Source organism: Poecile atricapillus, chromosome 13, assembly GCF_030490865.1.
Source record: "Poecile atricapillus isolate bPoeAtr1 chromosome 13, bPoeAtr1.hap1, whole genome shotgun sequence".
Lineage (NCBI taxonomy): Eukaryota > Metazoa > Chordata > Aves > Passeriformes > Paridae > Poecile > Poecile atricapillus.
Window position 1 is genome coordinate 2,352,611 of NC_081261.1, and position 21,733 is coordinate 2,374,343.

Consider the following 21,733-nt stretch of genomic DNA (forward strand, 5'->3'; position numbering starts at 1 on the left):
CAGCTTTTTTACAGCTTTGGAAACCACCTCTGAACCCTTTATGTCTGTTGAAAACAGATGCTGAACTTGTTGATGCAGTTGTAAAAGGGTTTGATGGGATTTTAGCTAAGGAAGGACACAGCACACAGAGTGAAACCATGGCACTGCTGAGGTTAATGGGAATATTCACAGCATATAATACAAACCAGCTCCTTGTACAGCATCTTTTCTATCTCAAGAGCCTCACTGAGACATAACTAAAATACCAAATTTAAAAGGCTTCCAAACGCTACCTCAAGACAAGACTGCTAGGACAGAATTTCAGCCCATGGTACTTGAATGTAAAATGAAAAATCCATTAGTGACTCACTTTTCCTAAGGATAGAAGGCAGCATCCTTATGAGTCAGCTTTCTGCTGAGAAAAATCTCCTGCCTTCAATGGAGCAGGAGCCACACCATTGAAAAGAGCTCAATTATCAGCCATTACACTGTGGGACAGAGGGGGGAACAGGTAATGAAAAGAGCAAAAACACATGAAGGACTCAGCTCATGGACGACCTCTCAGCATTATAAGGCTGACCTTTAAATTCAGTGAGAAATGAGAGTTGCATCAATCTATCACCTGTCTGGGAAATTTACTGTAAACCTCTCTGGAAGTCAAAGCACACGTGGGTGCTGTGGCTGCAATGCTAACTAACAAGGGCAGGGTTAAAATAGGAAGGTGGCAGAATCAATTAAGGGCAAAAAAAGAAAAAAAAGGTAATTAAATGCACTGAGCATTATCAAATTTGGATGACTGTAAGGGATGAGAAAACTTTTGTAGTGTGTGACAGATAAAATCTACAGATAAAGAAACAATCATACATAAGAGGAAACGTGTTGAACACTGACAAAAAAAGTGATATGGGTTCTGAAATGATTTAAAGGAAGTTTTTTGCATCTCTCTTAGAGTAAATTAAGTCACTTCTGTGAGCACCGCACTAGCAAGGTACATTTTATTTCTCATCTCTCACTTCAGCTCCTAAGTCCTCACCCAAGCAAAACTGAGTAAATTAAATCTTCCTCCTGATTTGAAACAACATAACTAATGCAAGAGAAAGCCTTTCAAGCTTGTCAGCTTTTTCACACCTCTGGGCTGCCTGGAGTCATCTGCAGCAGTGCTGTGTCCACATGAATCACAGTACCCTCTGAGCCACACACCAAAGGAGGCCAGCGTTTTGGAGACTGGCATTCTCCCTCAGATTAGTTCTACACTAGATTAATTCCATTGTCTTCATAAACTTCACTTGTTGTGGGGGGTGAGTCAGAGAGTTTGGCCCCCCACCTGAAATAATATTATCCGTGGCTTTGGATGGACACGATTCCACTGTGCTGATTTTTCATGCTTCCACTCCTCCTCCTCCTCAGTGCTCCTGCCTGATGGCCACACGAGGCCATCAGCACAGGGACTGCAGCATCGTGCCACTCAGCAGCAGGACCTCTCCTCATTTCTTCCTAAATAAGTTTGCTGTGTTACAGATGACCCATGGATCTTACTAAAACTGACTGATTTCACAGCGAGAGAACTCTCTGCCGAAATTCTTTACTTCCCCCTTCTCTGGCTCCCCCCCCCAGAATTTACCATCAGTGGCTCAATCACTTTTGCAATTAACAGCAAAAGGCAACAGAAAATTTTCTCCAGGCACTGGTGCTGGGAAGGAGCCTTCCCTTGCTGGGGTTCACTTTCAGCTTCACCACCGGTTTTGACCAATTATTTCCCTCTCTGGGGGAACCACAGCCACCTTACCCCACTTCCCTGCCCTGCCTCAGCAGGAACACAATGTCACTCACGTGAACTTTACGTGGCCCCAGGGGCACCAGGGGAACACCAGGGGTTCCTCATTTACATAAAGCAGCTCCAGCCATGACTCACGTCTGCCTTGTCACTGTGACGAGGCTCCTGATGGCGAGGGGACACGCTGCGTCCTCCGTCACTCCGACGTCCCCGACGTCCAGGCTCTTGCAGAGCCTGCGAGTGGGGAAATAACAAAATGTAAAACGTACCCAGGAAATTTCCCTGCAGCGTGAGAAAGCTGAGCTTCTCCTACTTCATCTCCTACATCTCATCTGCAAGGCTTTGCTGGCTGTAGCTTGGTGTCCCCCAAGTGTCCATCAGATCTCTGTCCTCCTGGAGAAAGGTCTTGTGTGAATTAACATCGTGATTGACAGCATTTCCCATCCATCAGCCAAGGCCAGAGGGTTCCCTGCTCAGGACTGCTTAGAAAATTGGAAGAGGGCTGAGGGATGTTGTCCTGGCACCATAAACCCCGTGGTGACTCAACTGAGAACATCCCTCTCCATGTCAGCAACAAGTCTACAACACTGGGATTGAGAATTTGTCTGCCGTGACTCCCTGAACAAGGGTGGATTTCAATCTCTTTAAGCTTCTAAGTTTTAGGCTTAAGGAGTTAATCTCTGTCCATGGAATGAGGTTACTGCTCTGAATTACCTCTGGAGGAGACCTCTTCCTGCACATGGGCTTGAGAGGGAATCTAGGAAAATCAGTTTCATTAGGCTAATGTTAGCCTCAGTGATGAAGTTTTCTTCTTCCTGACGCTGTTCACAGCACTGTCACCAGCAAAAAGCATCCACTGATATGGAAAAAGGACATCAGGGAAATTCCATTGAAATAAGCAGAATTGGAAAGTTCCCTCTTTTTTTTTTGGTTTTTTGGTTTGTTTTTTTTTAATAGGGTTGTTCCCATGAGGATTTCAGGGAAGAGAGTGAGTGAGTAAGTGAGTAAGAAGATGAGGAAGGGGCAGGGAAATACCAAACACTTTCAGTGTACGCCCTCAAACAGTGAATGAAATTTGAAATCAGTAGAATGGAAACATTTGGGATGAAGAATGGAAGAAAGTGAAACACAAAGGATGAGAGATTCATGTTTCAGTGCTGGAAAAGTCATGATGAGCAGGACAGTCATTTTTACGTGTTTGTTATACCCATACTACGAAGCCAACCAAAACAGAAGGGGCTAAATATTGTACCACTGAACCCAACCCAATATTCCAAGGTTTATTGCCTAGAGCTCAGAACTGGGATACCCAAAATCAGAGTCAGCACAGGCCAAAGAATTTCCCTGGGCATCATAACTTTGGCAAGCAATATTGCAGAATGATAAAACAGGAACTCCAAGAGAACATGATATAGATGTTTTCTAGACTTTCTCCCTCCCAGAACTTCATCCAGTGCCTGCAGATTGCATGCCAGGCAATCACAACCTGCCCAAAAGTCTGACATGTTCCCTTTAGTGGCCTCTGACACCAGAGATGAAAGGTACAGACATATTTACACCATCGGATGCACTAGAGCCAAGCTGCATTAGCATATGGCAGCTAAGATTAATGTTTGGAAGTAGCCCAGTCTCTGAGTCAGACTGATCCTTTCCGTTCATAAACTTTAAAGTGCCAGGAAAAAAGTGAAAAAGTCCAATTAAAATAAATCCTGGCTAACTCCACTGCAGGCTTATCATCACAGCGTGAGGAGGACAGGATTTTGTTCTTTCTCCTGCGAGAAGCTTGAGCAAGAAACCATGAAGTGGCCTCAGCAGAGACAGGGTGAAAGGAGTGTTCTTTGGTGAGGGAGAAGTCTGGAGACTGCTGGGTCTGCTTCCTCTAAAGGCTGGAGGAGTTTTCTGGATGGGTTTATTTGTTGCTTTGGTTTAGTGATTTCTGATTTTGCACTCTGTCATTTGAAAGGAACCTTTCACTTCACTTCTGGCCATTCAGCTCCCCCGAGTACATCTCCTCTTAGCTTCTGCCTTAAACTAAATTTATCCTCACCTCCAAGTTCCTGCACTGGCCTGCCTACATGTGTGGTCTATTTGTTCCCAGTTCCCTTCTGCTGGGCATTCCCTTCTCCAGCAGTTTCTCTGTCCATTAATTCACATCTTTCCATGCTCCATTGTCTGCTCTGTGTCTCCTCACCCCCATCTCAAGCCAACACTTTGAGACAGTCACCAGTTTGGAGTCTCTGTTTGGCCAAGTGGTGATTGCTGGAGCTGGCACCGAGGATGGATGCTGGATTGGATCACAAGGCATCTGGAATTGACCACTAAAATTCCTCCAAATCTGAGGCCAGATGCTGTTTACAAGGGCGTGTAGTGACAGGATAATGGGGAATGGCTTCAAACTGAAAGACAGCAGATTTACATGGATTTATTTGGAATAAATCCTTCCCTGTGAAAGTGCTGAGGCCCTGGCACAGGGTGCCCAGAGAAGCTGTGGCTGCCCCTGGATCCCTGGAAGTGTCCAAGGCCAGGCTGGATGGAGCTTGGAGCAACCTGGGACAGTGGAAGGTGTCCCTGCAAATGAAACAAGGCCAGAGACAGTGGTTTCTGCCTTAATTCATTAGAGGGTTAATAAAACATGTTATAAAATATTTTTCTTTGGCCACGCCTTGATTTCTGCAACAGATTCTTTAGCACTGACAAAACCTCCCCAATCCACTGACCATCACAGCAGTGTGAGGACACTGAGTGAGAACAAGGAAAGCACAAGTCTCATTTGCAGCAGAGGCAGCAATTAAAAATCCATATCCCTACCATGAAAAAGATGGAAAAAAAAAAATGGCATGTATTTCTTGTCTGTAATGTCCCACAGGGCTTACTCAGCTACACAATATCTAGAGGAAATCACTGAGAACGCTGATAAGGCAGCACAGAGGACATGCCAAAAGCAAGTCAGGGAAGTGCAATTCAACATCTCACGCACAGGGCTGGCTCCAGAGGGGCAGAGGATGGGAGAGAACCCGCTAAGCTGCAGTAGCAGGACTGGCTGCCCACAGCAGGAGTTGGCAAGTCTTCCAAGGAAACTTCCAGAGCCTTGTTTGAGAAATTCCTCCTTGTCAAGTTGTTGTTTGGGTTCACTTGTTTACTGCCTGAGGGCCTTTGTGATGGCCTAGCGCTGCTGAATCCTCCCACACTCTTGTGTTGGAAAAAGCTGCTTTCCATGAATTGCTGAGCACAGGAGAGCTCGACAGAGACACAACCTTGCACTTGGGTGCCTGAGCTGGCTTGCACAGCTCACACCTGGGAAGAAGGCACCCATTGAGAGAGGTCATTGTGGATTGTGAGCCAGGCACAGCATCCCCATCCCTGCTGAGTGCCCGCCGAGAGCCTGCCCATGCAGCGGCTCTGGGAGAGATCCAAAACAGCACTCAGGCACCAAAGTGCAACTTCTGCAGACTGCTGGCGCCTGTGCTTGTGAGAGCAACCCAGGAAAGCTCTGCCTGCCCTCCTCAGCTACGTCAGATGCTGTAAGTGCCCACAGCTCCTGGGGAACGCTTCCTGAGGCGCCGCAAGGTCTGGCGCCTTTTCGTGCCCCACTGCTCTGGGTGGGCTCAATTCCCTCATCTGTTCCTTGCCTCCTTCTCCAGAAATCAGGTGGGGTTTTTGTCAGGAAGACCTTCAAGACCCAATTTTCCAGGCATGGTGTAGCCAGCAGAAGGGAACTCTCAGGAGTGCTTATAGGAATTTAACATCAGTGAGTCAGGGACCCCTGCTCCAGTATCCAAGCACCATCGCTGTTTTCAAAGTAAAAGCCCTAATTCAGCACCAGAAATTCTGCACTTCTGGTTCAGCCTTCAGAACACATTTTCACCCCTTTCCTTCTTGCCCTCAAGTTTCTCACAGCACTCTGTGTTCAAAGGTCCAGACCCATCTTCCAGGGAAGGGCTCTCCAGCACTCAGTGAGTATTTAAAGCAGAGGCTCATCTCCCAGGCATATTTTCACTGACAAGACCAATTTAGATGTCAATGCCAAATGTGTTACCTAAAACAAAAACACTTTGTGGCCTTGTCTGAGTTTCACAGTGAGGTATTCAGAGGTCCCCTTCTCCTGAGTATTTCCCACTGGCTGATGTAGGAATCTCACCATCAGTGTACAGGCTAAGGGTACTTGAGTCCTTCAAGTCCTGGTCCTGAACTATTCCTCTCCAGTGTAAAGGGAATTTAGGGCATTTAACTCATTATAGAGCATTATACCTTTGAGAATCAGGTTCTAATCCTCAACCCTCCTCTGCTGCTAATCCCAAACCTCCTTGAGATCCAGCCCTCTTAGTGTTCAAAGTCCTCTATCCAGGATTTCACCCTAGTTAACCATTAACTTAAATCTCCCTTTGGCCATGACCTTTGGTCAGGTGCTCCTGAACTACACTGAACACTCACCACCACAGGGGTGCTGTACAAAGCATGAGGTAAACCTGGGACAGGGGCTGCAGCTTCCTTGTGGCATTCATTTCCACAGTGGAAAAAGAAATAAAATACAAAAAAAAAAATGTTCTGCTCACTGGGATTTTCCCATAGTAAATTCCTGGCCCCCAAAACGTGCCAGGAAACAGGCTTGCAAACAGGCAGCTTGTATTAAAAGCAGGGTACATTTTCTAGGGGCTTTAAGAGTGGCAGATTCCCCTTAGCATTTGCCCACTGTCACAGGACAAGGGAGAGATCATGTGGCTGCACAGACCCCTTCTCCACACTCATACACATCAGTTGTACCCATCCCTGTGACTGAAAAATAATCAGGTTATTTCTTCTGCCTATTAAGCAGGAAGAAGAGAGGTGGTTGTTATGTCTTCTTAAGGAAAAAGCTTAGCTATTCAATAAAAAAGCAATTTACACAGTAAATTCAGTAGATACTCATTTATTCTAATGTGTATTTTAAATCCCATCTCACAAAAATAGATGGACAGCATTACATATGTGGTAATGATAAACAAACTACACTGCAACAGGACTTTAAGACAACATTTAAAGGTTGCTTTTTGTTCCCTGGAATTTGGGAAGTGCTGCCAACACGTAGCTTACCCAAATCCTAAGAGGAAGGGCTGAACTTTCATTACTGATTATACTTAGCACAGCACTTGTATTTGAATTCTTCACCTCCACGCGCATCCTGTTCCTTCAGCGAGATTTCCTCACACGCTGTTATTTATATTTTGAAAACGCTTTATGGCATTTTTCTCTTCATTCTCTGCAATGTTTTTTCCTTTTCCTGAACGGACACACCCTGCAGAACACAACACATAATCGGGGGCACACGCCCTGCAGAGCAATGCGCTCACTCCGATTCCCAGCCCACCCTGCCACACCAGGGCTGCAAACTGGGAATAAAAGCACCAGAAAAACGGCCTGGGGTGGGCACTGCCACACAACATCCCAAACAAAACCCACTGGTGAGCTTTTGGTTCTGTTTTTACACACCTCTGTAGCAGAAGGGGCGTAAGTGAATAAGCACTGCACCTTCCTAAGAGTCACTGCACATTCCCCATTGATGAACGAAGCCTGACTGACCCAAAAGATGAGTGTGTGTACCCAGCTTTACCTTTGGCAAACAGTGCTGCTCATCACCCAGTCACAGCACAGTAAGTTCCCAGTGCAAGAGCTGTGGCAGGAGCCAGAGGCTAAAATAAAACTCAGCCGTGTGTAAGGAACCACAAACAGAACAAAAGAGGAAATCATATATGTGAGTGTTACAGGATGTTAGATCACCCCAAACCGTGCTGAGCAGGTAAGGATTGAGGTTATGCTTTTCTGGGAAAGAGAAAACCTTGAGATTACAAAATTGAGATAAATAAAATACATAGAATCATGGAATATGCTGAGTTGTGAGGGATGATCCAAATCCAGCTCCTGGCCCTGCACAGACCCCAAACAATCCCAGCTCCATCCCTGGAGCGCTGTCCAGGCTCTCCTGGAGCTCCGGCAGCCTCGGGGCTGGGACCATTCCCTGGGGAGCCTGGGCAGTGCCAGCACCCTCTGGGGGAAAAACCTTTCCCAAAATCCAACCCAAACCTCCCCTGGCCCAGCTCCAGCCCTTCCCTGGTCCTGTCCCTGTCACAGAAGCAGAGATCAGAGCTGTCCCTCGGGAGGAAGTTCCAGCAGATCTCCCCTCAGGCTCCTCAAGGCTGAATTATCAAGGATTAATATAAACTCCAAAAATTAACTTTATTAATGCGAAATCAAAACTTAAAAACAGCATATCAACTGGAAATGAAGAATACCCCAGAAACCTGGGCATGAATCATTTTACCTACATTAACAAATTTATTAAATAAATAACCAGAAAGATGATTCAAATAAAACACTTTTTTGGTCACTATTTTTTTCATAAGAAGGAGATACCAGTTTTGTTGTGAGGCATTAGTCAGGAATTCAAATAGACTCATCCATGATCTGATTTATCTGTAAGAAAGTGATCTGGAATGAGGAAAACGCTCTTTTTTTGCAAGAAGAATTATGAACACGAATTAGGACTGAAGGGATTTGTTTGCTAATTTAGAACTGAAGCTGATTTTACTCTGTAGTCTTAGGTGAGTCAATTCATCCTCCTGCTTTGGTTTCTTCGTTGTCAAAGAGGTTTGAAAATATCAATTTACTGGTTTCAGAGTGGCAAGTTTGGCTCAATGAACCTTCCCAAGGTAATTTGAAGAGAAATGATAGTTTTAAGCCTACTGCTGTCAGAAAAACGTTGGTTTCTTGCTCCCATGAAAAAGAAAGTTAACTTTTCCATCAGCTGTCAGTATCAGTTTGCTCATTCCAGCCCTAATGGTGGGACAACCACCTCAAATAAACCCTTTGCTTTTGGTTCCCATTCTAACACACACCATGAGCTCAGCTGCCGCACCCAGCTGGACTGGGGACAAATTCCTGTTCTTATCTCCAGCTCAATTGAAGCCTTATGTAATTAAACAATATTGTGACGAGGGTCTTATCTCAGGGCATTAACTTCTTCTTCCCTTGGCAAGGATGTGAGCGAGCTGGACCCAACTGCAAAGCTGCTCTGAGCCCTTTGCTTTCTCCAGTTTGACCTTTTAGTGGAAAATAAAAATCCCCACAACGTGAGCTCTCACTGAGCTGCGTTCTCGAGACTTGAGCCTGCAGGAAGAGAACTCTTCAAGGCCACCTCCAGATTTATCTACTGTACAAGTGAAGAGCTTTTGTAAACCCTTCAGCACTCTCTTGGCTCCTGAGAGAGCTGATGCCTCTGCACAAGACAGTTAATAACAGCTAATGATGTGGGGGCCTTGCCAGGAGCACTTGGTTGTGTAACCACCTCGACAGGCACTGTTTGTTTTGGTTTTTTTCCACTACGATCATCGCCCCTGGCTATGCCTGTGCAATCGCTTGACCTCATGAGAGATGAGAATTGTCTCATTAATTTCACTGGCTTGCTCAGTTTTTTGGAGCACAATGCAAAGTGCAGGAGGATTTTGTGGCTGATCTGTTAGTAATCTGCTGAATATGCTCAATGCAGTCAGATAATTCAGGTGTCTGATATAAAAAAACAAAAAACAAAAAAACCATTAGGTATTTTTATCTATTCCCTGGGGGCTTCTGAGGGATAATGCCGTGTTATCTCATACTTGGGATTCCTCCAGTTTCACTTTTCATATTCCCAGCATGAATTATTATCTCTTTCTTTGAATGAAAATGGTATTGATTAACAGCTCTGACTCTTCAGTAGTTTTCCCCTGCTTGTTTCAATCTGAATTTCTTTTTTTTTTTTTTTTTTTTAAACCAGGTATGGGCCTAGTTCCTGTGTGAAAGGAAAAAAATGGAAAGATACGCATCTCTAAGTAAAGAAATGATGACAGCAGGAGGAGGAAGAAAGAAACAGAATCAATTAAAAATGCAGTATATTGCATACTCAGATTGTTGTCATTTCGCGCTTTCTCTTGCCCTGCTTTTAGACTTAAAAGGCAAGAATAGTTGTATTTTGTTCCTGCAGTGCAGGCTAACCTGTGACAACCATTCTGAACACAGCAATACTCACACTACCTGCAGCAAAACATCCCTGAGGGATGCTGTTAGCTGGTGACAGAATTACGGGAAGGAACGGAGATGGTCATGGAGCAGGACAGGATCAGCCTCGTGCATTGCACTCAACCTGACAGGGATGCAGCCAGAAAAAGCCATGCAGGCAAAATGGAAAGACTGGGGAAATGTCTCATCTAACAAATGGGGAGCTTTTTCTAACTTTAATCCCTCGTCTCCAGTGAAATTGCAAAAAAGAGATTTCCAAGAGCAGGTGAAAGAGCTGTGCTGGCCCTAAAGCAGCTTATCATGGAATCATGGGATGGTTTGGGTTGGAAGGGAGGTTAAAGAGCATCCAGTCCCATCCCCCTGCCATGGGCAGAAACACCTTCCACTGTCCCAGGCTGCTCCAAGCTCCATCCAACCTGGCCTTGGGCACTTCCAGGGATCCAGGGGCAGCCACAGCTTCTCTGGGCACCTGTGCCAGGGCCTCAGCACTCTCACAGGGAAGGATTTCTTCCTAAGATCCAAGCTAAACATAAAGGGTGCACAGGGATGGAGGGGTGGGTGCTGTTCCTTCCTTTGTGGGAGTTGTGAGAGTTCTCCGTGTCTGGCACCGTGGCTTGGCTCTGTCTCCAGACACGGCCCGTGCTGCGGTCACCGACACACGCTGGTGTTATTGTGATGCTGAGAGTGAAAAAGATGCCGGACAAAGCCTGAAACAGCTCCACACTTTGGTCTGGAGCACCAAGAGGGGCTGAAGTAGAAGGGAAAGTGTCTGGGGCACCAGGAGGGGCTGAGGGAGCTGGGAAGGGGCTGGAGAATTCCTGAGGGAGCTGGGAAGGGGCTCAGCCTGGAGAAAAGGAGCTCAGGGGGCCCTTGTGGCTCTGCACAAGTCCCTGGCAGGAGGGGACAGCCGGGGGGGTCGGGCTCTGCTCGCAGGGAACAGGGACAGGAGGAGAGGGAACGGCCCCAGGCTGGGCCAGGGGAGGCTCAGGGTGGACAGCAGCAGGAATTTCCCCATGGAAAGGGAGCTCAGGCACTGGAAGTGCCCAGGGAGGGTTGGATCCCCATCCCTGGAGGTGGTACTCAGAGCTCTGGGCTGGGGACAAGCCGGGAATGGGGCACAGCTCGGACTCGATGGGCTCCGAAGTCTTTTCCAAGCGAATCAATTCCTCCATTCCGTGCTGCCCTGAGAGCCGCGGGGATGAGCGGAGCGCGGGGAGCACCGAGCGGGCCCTGGGGCCACCGGCACCCCTCACCCCTCACCCCACACCCCTCACCCCAGACCCCGCACCCCTCAGCCCTCAGGATCCCGGATCCCCAGCGCGGTGCCGCCGCTCCCGTAACCCGGCGGCGGAAGCCCCGGCCGGCCCGGCCGCCCAATGGGCTGGGGCTGCGCGGCGCCTGGGCCGCGGCCGGGGCCGTCACTTCCTGGCCCTGCAGCCGCCGGCAGCGAGGCCACAGCCGGGGCCGGGGGCGGCGGCGCCCGCAGCCCGCCCGCCACCACCACCGCCACCACCATGCCCTTTGACTTCAGGAGGTGAGTGTCGCCGAGAGTCGCGACAGAGCCCGCCCGCCCCGCGGCGACCGGCCGCCACCGCCCCGCGCCGCTCCCCGCCCGCCGGTGCGCGTGGGATGGGCGGACGGATGGATGGATGATGATGGATGATGGATGGATGATGGATGGATAGATGGATGGATGGATGGATGGATGGATGGATGGATGGATGGAATGTTCGCAGGCTGTGGGAGGGGGGAGGCTGTGCCCAGCTCCCTAAGGCGGCTCCATCAAGCCGAAGGGGCTGCGCGCAGTTTGGGTAGCCCGGGCAGGACGGAGGGAGCAGCAGCACCTTTGGGGTGATGGATGCGGGTGTTTGGGGTGGAGGTGCTGGGCTGCTGCTCCTCCCGAGGTGTCTGGGGTCTCACTTTTTGTGAGGAGGGTCACTTTTTGTGGTTGAGCTCCTGCAGCACCTTTAGAAGGTCAAGGTGCGGCTCCCATGGCAGCTTTAGGGCATCATTCCTTACAGTGAGGTTCCCACAGCAGCTTTAGAGTCATTTCTTATGGTGGGGTTCCCACAGGAGCTTTAGGAGATCACAGTGGGGCTCCCATAGAGTCTTTAGGGGGTCACTACATAGGGTGGAGCTCCCAGAGCATCTTTAGGAGGTCAATCTTTGCAGCAGAGCTTCATGTGCCAAAGCTGTGCCGTGTGTCTGGTGGCTGGGAACCAACATCGACGCCTCCACCTTTGGTTTTGCCATTTTGAGCAGGTGCAAGTTGTAGGATTTGGCCTTTCTGTGTGGCTCCTTCATCCCCTGGGCTGTGGCAGGTACCAAAGCAGAAGTGAAAAAGACCCCTCTGACTTCACTGGAGCCAAAATAGCAACTGTGGGTTCATCTTCTTTTTTGACCTATTCTTGAACCAATAATTTGCACCTTTCTAAGTTCAGAAATGCCAAGGGGAAGATGCACAGAAGAGTTTTCTAATACAGATTTTACTGCAGTGTTAATAGTGCTATAAAAAATACATACTTTTTGGGGAATATGGAGTTAACTACAGTCCTTTCCATGCAGGACCATCATGACCCCTACATGTTCACCCCCTTGAGATGGGAAATGGTGATAGTTAAGTGTTTTAGTTCTCACAAACAAAAAAGTTGTGCATTATATTTTTACTGTAATTCTAAACCAGGCCTCTCATTTATACAGGGTAACAGGATCTTGTGTGATCCATGGGGCATTGTTGAACATGGAGGCAGTTGCTTCTGAATGAAAACTTGCTGAAGCTGGAAACAGCATCTGCTGGATCATGTGGGATCTGGGGCCCAGAGCCTCGTTTCTGCTTTTGTGTAAAATTTGATAAAAAAAAAATCTTCTTTGGAGACATTCTGCCACCTGTGAATCCTATTGCCATCCATTTTCAGACTTGTAAAATACATGAACAATAAGAGATCCTGGGCTGGGGCTGTCACTTTGTAATAGCAGATAAAGAAAATGTTATTTCTGATGTGTTTGAAAATGTAATTTCTGTTGGGTCTCAGAATGTGCGTGTGGAAACACTGGCTCACCCAAGAGCATAATCATCTTTAAGAGACAGCACTAGTGCTTCATTTTGGAATGGAACAAAGATGTTCAGTAAAAGCTGAATTGCAGGGTTTGTGTTAATGAGTTACAAAAACAGAGGCATCAGTTCAGATCTGCATTTTAAAGATTCACAATTGCAAATAACTTCTTTGTCATTCAGAGTGGAGGATTAGAAATAGACACTTCAAAGCTCTTTCTCAAATAATGTAAGCTCACTGAACTTCAGCTTTTCTGCAAGGATGAATTTTTCAAAAGCTGCCATTGATAACAGGAATTTCATATTTAAAGTACAGAGGAGCTATTGTCACGTGCAGCAAACCACTTTCCTGTTTTAGAGGCATGAACAGAGTTCAGGACCAAAAGGTTTGCAAAGGTTAGAGCCCTTTTTAGCTGTTGTGGGTTTTGTTCATGGTGCAGGCAGCGGAACAAAACCTGCTGAGGCTGGAAAATGTTACTGTTGTAGGTAAAGTATGATGCACATGTGAAAAAAAATTCAGGTACTTCCTGACAACTCTAGAACATGCAATACAAGACTTCTGGAGAATTACAGTCACCACCTTGAGTCAATTTCTGAATGATGACATTTTCAGCATGTAAATTTCACCAGTTGTAAATTGTAAATTCAGAGAGTTCAGCTGGATGTTCCCTTTGGCAGGTACAGTTTGGTACCCTGTCCTTTACATGCCTGTGTAGAGGTTTGGATTGTTAAGAAACTTTTAGAAATGCCCCTGCATATCTTCTAGAGTCCAAAATTCCGTGTGGAAAGGTGGTGTGTTCTTGTGGAGGCCACACATTTCACTTTGCAGCTGAAAGAATTCTGTCCTTAGCTGCTCTGCCAAGGACATTTGGGAAGGCAAGGTTTTGTTGGTTTTGTATCCTCCCCTTTCTTAGAGCTTTATTTTTGGTATTTTAGGGTGGCAGGGTGTTGACAGCTGGCACCAGGTGTAGAGGGGGCATTGTAGACCAGCTGGAAGTTTAGGCTTTGAGCTCTGTTTCCACACAAAGTAGCTCTAAAAGGAATAATAGGTTGCTCAAACCTCATCTGGAGATGATGGAGACACAAATGACAAGTAATTAAAACAGCCCAGGACCAAAAATGTCCCTGTTCTTCGCCAACTAAAAGTCAAAGAAATATTTTCCTTCCATGTGACTAAATATCTTTGCTCTGTCTTAGCTAGGTTGAAGAACTGAAATTGCTTTAAAATCTTTCTTGGAAGTTGTCTCCATCAGTCAGTCTGATATGAAGCAGCTTGGTTTGTTACCTGTACTTATTTGTACAATTTTTTTTCCTGTAGGACTTCTGTTTTCTTGGCTTATCAGTGGTTCCCTTTCCTAATACAAACTACATTTAATTCATAAATAAACCAATATTTTCAGAGTAATCTCACATGAATAATAATTATTCTGTCTCTAGTATCTTTAGGGTTTTAATAATGCTCAGTATTTACCTAATGCTCTTCACTTTTCAAAGCATTTCATTCAGACTAATCCCCCCAGTCCTGCTGGGATCTTGGTAGAGAACCAAGTTTTCAGCTTCCAGATTGAAGCCTTCAGTACAGGTCTGTTCAGCGCATGTCACAAGACACCAGCCCTCCTACAGAACTACTAAATCAGTTTGTATTTCCAGAAGGCCTGGTTCTTTCCTATTTTTTAACATTCATTTGGCTGGAAGAGAGAGGCAGATTTTTCCCTTCTTGCCCATCTCCCGGTTTTTAGAACTTGTGTCAGCAAAGCAGCTCTGCATGTGTTTGATTGGGGATTCTGAGTCCTCTCACTGGAGCTGAAAGGGTATTTCCCCTTGGAGCCTTTAAGATCCAGTGTCACCTGCACACTTGCAGCCCCTGAGGATTGTTCTGATCATAATTAGATTAAACTTTAAGCCTGGGTCATCTTGAGTGGTGATTGTGAGCCAGCCAGAAGGGTTCCCACATGTGTGATCCTGTTAGGTGGAGGCTCAGCTGGTGCTGGCACTTCAAACTGCTCAGGAATTGAGAATGACACAAATAAAAACGAGAGTTACAGATGTAAAAATTAAATTACTCCCTTGCAATGGAGGTGGGCAAGGTGGAGAGAAGCACTGCTGCAAGTTCTCTTGGCTCTGGTGGCTTTTCTTTGCACCTGCCTTTTTGCACGGAAGAGTTACTGATGGGTTTGTAAGATACTGAAACTTCTGAACCATCTTGGTCACTTTAGTTGGTTACACTGAGAAAAACTAAAATAGACCACTCTGAAATCAAGTTTTTGTTCTATTTCTGGGTAATTCACAGTTGTGCTCTGGCCAGGTGTTTGGCACAGAGTGGCAAGTATCTGTGAATCCTTATTTTTATGTGTAACTGAGACACTCAGAATTTATTTCCCACAGTTAATCATTGTGATGTTTTCATTAGGGTTTTTATATTGTTCCTTGTTTGGTTTTGGGGTTTGGTTGTTGTTTTTTTTTTTTTTTCACAGTGTGATAACCTGTATGAAGTAACAATGTGCTGTACCCGGATTTTGGAGGTCATGGGAAAGGAGCCAGGCTTAGAAAGGATTTAGATTTAAATGCTGATCTAGAGTGGAAGGCAAAAACTCTTATTCCATCTGCACAGTATGACAGGCCCCTACTGTCAGCTGTTCTTTGGCATGTCTGTGATAAATATTTTCGTGTGGGTGTGCTGATTCAGACCTATGGATCATTTTTATTGTTTTGGGACACAGGCAGGTCTTCGCTTTCGTTCCTGATTTTTTTTTTAAATCAAATTGTTCAGTCTTAACCAAAACTGACACACTCCAACCTTCCTGCTCTCAGCAGAGGGACTATGTTTGGTTTAAAATTAGACCAAAGAGTTGTGATGGTGAATAGACAAAGTGATGCTCACAATTGCGACAAGGCACAGTTGTGAAATCGATTCCTGACCAAAAGAAAAATGAGGGGACCATGAAAGATTGGTTTTGTTCCTTCTTTTCTGAAGCCTAAAATGAAGTTATTTGCCTTAAGCTCACTAGTGAATGAGAAGGGGTCCGAGGGGTGCTTAGTTTGAAAAAGATTTTTCTCCATAGACTCAAAATCACCTAAAATCTGGATTGTGCTCATTAATCTGGTCAGGAATCGATTACACAACTGTGCCAGCTCACAAATCTGAGCATGAGCTTGTCCATTCACCATCACAACTCTCAGGTCTAATTTAAACCCAAACATACTCTCTTTGCTGAGAGCAGTAAGGTTGCAATGATTTTGTCCAAAACATTAATTCCTGGATGTGGTTGAGCTGGTACCCATCACTTCCTAAATGAATGTCTAGGGGCTGTAGCACAGCTCTGATCTATAGAATTACAGAACCACAGAATATTCTCAGCTGCAAGAAACCCACGAGGATCATCAAGTCCAAGCCCACAACCTTGGCATTATTAGCACCGTGCTCTGATGGACTGAGCTCATTTCAGCAGTAACTGCATTTCCATCCCCACCTGCAGCCACGTCTGGGGAGCCTGTCCCAGTTCACATTGTGCAATGCCACTGGTAAACAACCCTTCCAAGTGGTATTGCTGCCACCTTACGTAATGACCAATGTGGATTTGGGTGCCAGGCAGTGCCATGACTAACTTTGGCTCAACAATAGCCCTTTGAGGGCACCTGAGAAATTATTCTGCAGTCACAGCAGTCAGATGGGCAGGCAGAGCTGCACAGACAGAGTCTATTGATGTTTGTGCCACAAATAACTGATTATACATGGTGTGCATGTGTGTAAATATTTCTTCCTAAGTCTCCCTAGTGCGCCATTTCTCTCAAAATACCACTGGAGTGGAGATGGTTTTCTCCTGAGTAAGTAGGGAAATATTAAGGCCTGGCTTTGTAGGAAAGTTTTGCATTGTTCCTTCTGAACTTTAACTGTCCTCCTTTGTGACACAGATGCTTCCTTCATGCCATCATAGTTCATTGCTGTGAAAATGACTGAATCACACTGTAAACAGAGCTGAAGCAATGCCACCAGCCTGGACTGGAGCTGTGGATGTTGTTGAGCTTGTGTTTTGAAGTGTGCTGGTGTATTTTTTAGGCTTGTACTTCAAATGGTGGAGGTGGTGAGGAAAGAATAGTCTTGCAATGAGCGAAGAAGTGGAGAATCATCTGGGTTTTTTTTGTCTTCTATCCAAGCACAAGCCCTGAAGTGATGTCTGGGTATTCCTGTACCGAGCCAGCTGCTCTCGAAATGGAAAACTTGGTCTGCCAAAAAATTAAACACAATCTACAAAATCTTCCTTATACTGAAATGCTTGAGTATTTTAGTAGTAAATCTTTATACTGAAGTGTCTGAGTATTTCAGTAATAATCATGGCAGACACACACACAAGATGTAATTGGCCAGTACAACTCACTGAATTGTGTGTGTTTGGATGTTTGCTATTCTGTTTGTTTTTTTTGAAGGATGTTTCCAAATGAGAAGTATTTAGATTAATTCAGAGAAGCCAGAAAGATTGGCATGTAGTAGAAGAGCCTTCAAAATGTTGTGTTAAAATGTGCAGGCCTGTATTAGTGCTGACAGAATTTCAGGAGGTCATGATTCCTTAGTGTTTATTTAACAATTATATCCTAAAGCAGATTGCCTGGCTTCCAAATTGTTCCTCTCTGTAGGCCACTGTGTGCCCCCTAAAACATCAGTGATGTAAATGTGACTTTGTTTTCTGATAAAGGTGAAATTTTCAAGCCTTGCTTGGATTCTGTGTCATTCTAAATGCAACGTGACCCAACTGCACTGAAATCCAGATGTGGCTGCTGCATTATAACAGGTTACATCTGCACCAAAAACCAGTGGTAAACCTGCAAGTTGCAGCTCTTGAGTCTGTATCAGTTATGTTTTTTTAGTGGGCATCCATAAAGATATTTCTTGGAAATTGTGTCAAACCAGGAACTTGATGTGGAAGCCAGGTGATGCAGAGGAGTTGTAGTCGCTTGTAGGTAACACACTTAGATGGAAATAAAACCAGGACTTGGTTTTACAACTTGAGTTGTAAAAGCTTGTGCAGAAATTCTTGTCTTCTTGGGTTGGAATTTAAATAGGAGAATCTGGGTTTGGCCTGTGTGCTTTTGAAGGAAACCTTATGAATATGGAGTTGTTTTCTTCACATATCCTTCCTTTCCCCCTCCTTTTTTTTTAATCTCCAGATGTTATATTTCTTCATATTCTTTTGTACCAATTTCTGATTTTTGTGCTGAGCAAGCACAGCTGGGACTTAAATCAGAAAGAATCTTCCCCAACTAAAACTTACACATTTCTGATGCTAAAATAGTTCTTCCCAGATCTTGTTTCAAGGTGTTCAGCAGTGCAAGGCAGCAGCAGAGCCTCAGTGTTTTGTGATTCCTGGAAGCTGTGGGAAGGACTATGGTACAGCTCTTTTTTTCCCAGAGCTCTCTGGTTGTGTGTAGGTAAATTCTTGGAATTCGCAGTCCAGCTTTGAATTTTGTTCAATGTCTGCTGCAGATCAGGACTTTTGTTTGTTTGTGGGAAGGGAATGTGGCAGGAGGCTGAGAGCCCTGAGCTGGGAAAAGGAGAAATGGTCAGGACCAAGGGGATCACGAAGGGTGGAAGTGCTGGGATGTGCTGGGGAGCTGCAGGAAGAAAAATCTCTGAGTTGAAGGGTTACAGTCAGCTTATGGCATTCAGATATCTGAACAACCTGCTTAGTTTGGGGAGCAGCCATGTATGTTTAATGTTCTTCCCCATTCTCTGTTCTGAGCAGAAAATGCTGCTCCCACTCAGGAGCACAATGGCTCTTCCAGTCCAGCAAAGGGCTGGAACCCTTTAAATACCAGTCCCCTTACTTGGACATTTTTTCTTCATGACACTTTTCTCCTGTTTTGATGAAGCAGTGTGTAATTTGCTCACTTTATTTAAAATGCATTTCTCTTCCATGCTGCATTTTGACACTTGCTTCACTGCCTAAAAGGAAGTAAAATGCTCTCTGGCAAGACTCCACCTTTGAGTATTTGAGATTATACTTCCCCCCTCCTCCTAATTGCCTTTGGAATGGCAATGTTTGAGCCTAACATTTTATTTTGAAGGCAGAAGAAAAAGTGAATGTACTGTTTCCTGTCTTCCATCCTTCAGTGTCACTTAAAATAGTTACACTTTTGGCATATTGCAGCAATACAAGTGCTGTGTATACTCCTGAGAGAACAAGCTTGATATGCACTGGAAGAATAAAAAAAAATTTGTTAGATTCGTTTGACAAAAAGGTGTTCTGCAGGACAGCCCAATAAAACCACAGAGTGGGCAGAGAGGAGGAAAAAAGAGAATTGGCTCCTTGGAAAGGAATCAATCTAAGTGGGAGCAGAATGTATGAATTTTCGTGCTTTTTTTTTTTTTTTTCAGCAGCTGCTGTGAGGATTGAAAATGTTTTGTCCTAGAAATAAATGGGTTTGTTTTTCTGTCCCTATGCAGATCCTGTACCTGCTAAGTAACCAGCAGGCCAGATGACATAATGTGCACAGGCTGGTGCCTCCAAGGTTCTCTCAGCCCCTTTCCCTAAATGTCCAGTTACCCAAAGGCTGGATTATATAATTAATGACAGTCCTCCTGGCCTAACCTTGTTTGCTTGTTCTCAGTACTCCTCCTTGTTTCAGACACTTCCTCTGTTAGTTTCATTATGTTCTTGGAACTAGAATTAAGAGGGAGGAGCTGGCTGGCAAGGAAACCTATTCCTGCATTTCACTCCTGGGTTTGTAAGTGTGGAGAGTCAGCAGGTCAGAAAAAATCCTGTTTGCTTTGAAAACTGGTGTGATGTTGTGAGTGAGAAGTCAGTCATACAGTATTTGAACAATTGCAGCCTTCACCTGCTTGCAGTCCAGATAAACTGGTTTAAAACTCCATCAGCCCCTCCACCTGTCTGGTCCTTCTCATATCAGAGCTTGCTCAAAGTAATTGAGGATTAAACAGTTTCCCATGTAATTCTGAAGCCTTGTCCAGTAAAGCCCAGGTTCTGCAGTGTGTGTGTTAATGTCCCATTGTGTGTAAATGAGGACTGGCTGATTGCTTAATGATGTGTGCATTATCTGCTGTTATGAGGGTGTTAATCTTATAAAACGTGTTAATAACTGCTTGGTATTTACAAGTATCGGCTTATTGGTCTGGGCTTGAATCTGTATTTGCATCTCCAGCTCACACTCAGGGCCAAGCTTTGGTGTTTGTGTATTCAGTGTTTATTTTCTGTGTGAAACTGCCCTTAGCAGGATCCCTTATCTTACTTTGCACATGCTTCAAAGTTTGTGTCCCAGTTCACAGAACCATCGGGACTGTTCACAAACTGCTCTCCAGGCACAGCCCTGGTGCTGAACCAGGCTTGGCTCTTACAGAGCACATTTGTTTTCCTGAAGCCACCTTCCTGATGCTTTCCTTGTACAGAACTTCAAAGAATCACAAAATGTTCTGAGCTGCAAGGGACCCACGAGGGTCATTGATCCAGCTCCTGGTCCTGCACAGACACCTCAACAATCCCATCCTGTGCATCCTTGGCAGTGTTGTCCAAACTCTCCTGGAGCTCTGGCAGCCTTGCTCAGTGCCCCACGACCCTCTAGGGAAAGAACTTTTTCCTAATATCCAACCTAAAATCCTCCCAAAGCACCCCCAGCATCCCTTCCATGTAGAACTTGGAGCTGTGCTAGTTCAGCTTCAGATATTTGCAGTTTTCCCATCTGTAGGTTCCCACGTGCTCAAGGAAAGGTGGGCAGATGTTGCCAGGTGTTGCTGTGCAAAATGAAGGAGCTGAAGAAGAAGAAAGGTTTAATTGAAAGGTGGGCAGATGTTGCCAGGTGTTGCTGTGCAAAATGAAGGAGTTGAAGAAGAAGAAAGGTTTAATTGAAAGGTGGGCAGATGTTGCCAGGTGTTGCTGTGCAAAATGAACGAGCTGAAGAAGAAGAAAGGTTTAATTGAGTGGAACAGGAATTACACAGTGAGTCAGCCCTGGGAGCAGAACAAACTCAGGTCTGTTGGCTCCCACTGCTCATCCCCTCCGCGGGATCATAGCCTGGTTCTGCCAGAGCTGTCCTGAGCTGCTCCCTGCACATCATGTTCTCATCTGCCAGCAGACAGGAAACATAGAAATGTCATCTAAACAAAGAATTAGCAGAATGAAGGGCTCAAAAGTCAGTAGTTCCTATTTTCTGCCCTTGCTGCTGACTTCCTACCATTGTTTTCCCATTCATTTAAACAGATCTCACCTACTTGGTTGGATTGGGAGGAGAGTGATTGATTTTATTGTCTGTGCTGGGTTGTAGGAGCTGAGTGTTCTTGCAGAGTTGTCAGAACATGCACTTGTCTTTGGGTGGGAAGGAAAACAGCTAAAGAAATGATTTCAGAATTAAATCTTGAACTAATATTTCTCAATGAAAATAAAAAAAATAATGCTTTCTATACACATGTAGAGTGTGTAAAGGCAGCTCTGTCTCTTTACCTGTTTTTGAATGAATTTACTTTGTGTAGAAATTCTTTCTTTGCTAGGTTTGTGGAGTAAAATTGGAGATTTTTGCCCAGCACAGGTACAGCAAGGACCACAGGAGCTGAAAATGCAGAGCATGTTGGAACTCACCACTCTTTTAGTGTCAAGTAAGAGAGGCTTTGATTTAAAAGGACAGGCTTTTCTTGATGCTTCCCCCATCCTTTCCTAGTTCATAGACTTGCTCCAAAATGCTGGTCAGAACAGGTCTGACTTTTTTTCTTGTAGCAGCTCTCAAGCACCTGGGGAACAGAATCCAGCCCAGGGCATTGCTGAGCAGTCTGTGTCCCTTGCCCAGCCTTCTTTTTATTCCTCTCCAAACCAGCAGTGTGGTGATGCCCAGCCCCTCTCAGGGTCACTGAGCAGAGGGGAGTTGTGTCCTGCTCGTGTCTTATCTGTGTCCCAGATCCC

At 45.4% G+C, this 21,733-nt stretch overlaps 1 protein-coding gene across 1 annotated transcript in view; it reads left to right on the forward strand.

The window, feature by feature from the left end:
• The first annotated feature begins 11,142 nt into the window (after window positions 1-11,142).
• Window positions 11,143-21,733, forward strand: part of ERGIC1 (endoplasmic reticulum-golgi intermediate compartment 1) — a 56,630-nt gene continuing 46,039 nt past the window's right edge. The window contains exon 1 of the mRNA XM_058848344.1: window positions 11,143-11,315. Within this exon, the coding sequence (XP_058704327.1) occupies window positions 11,158-11,315 (158 nt within the window). The 5' untranslated portion in view covers window positions 11,143-11,157. The remainder of the gene's footprint in view (window positions 11,316-21,733) is intronic.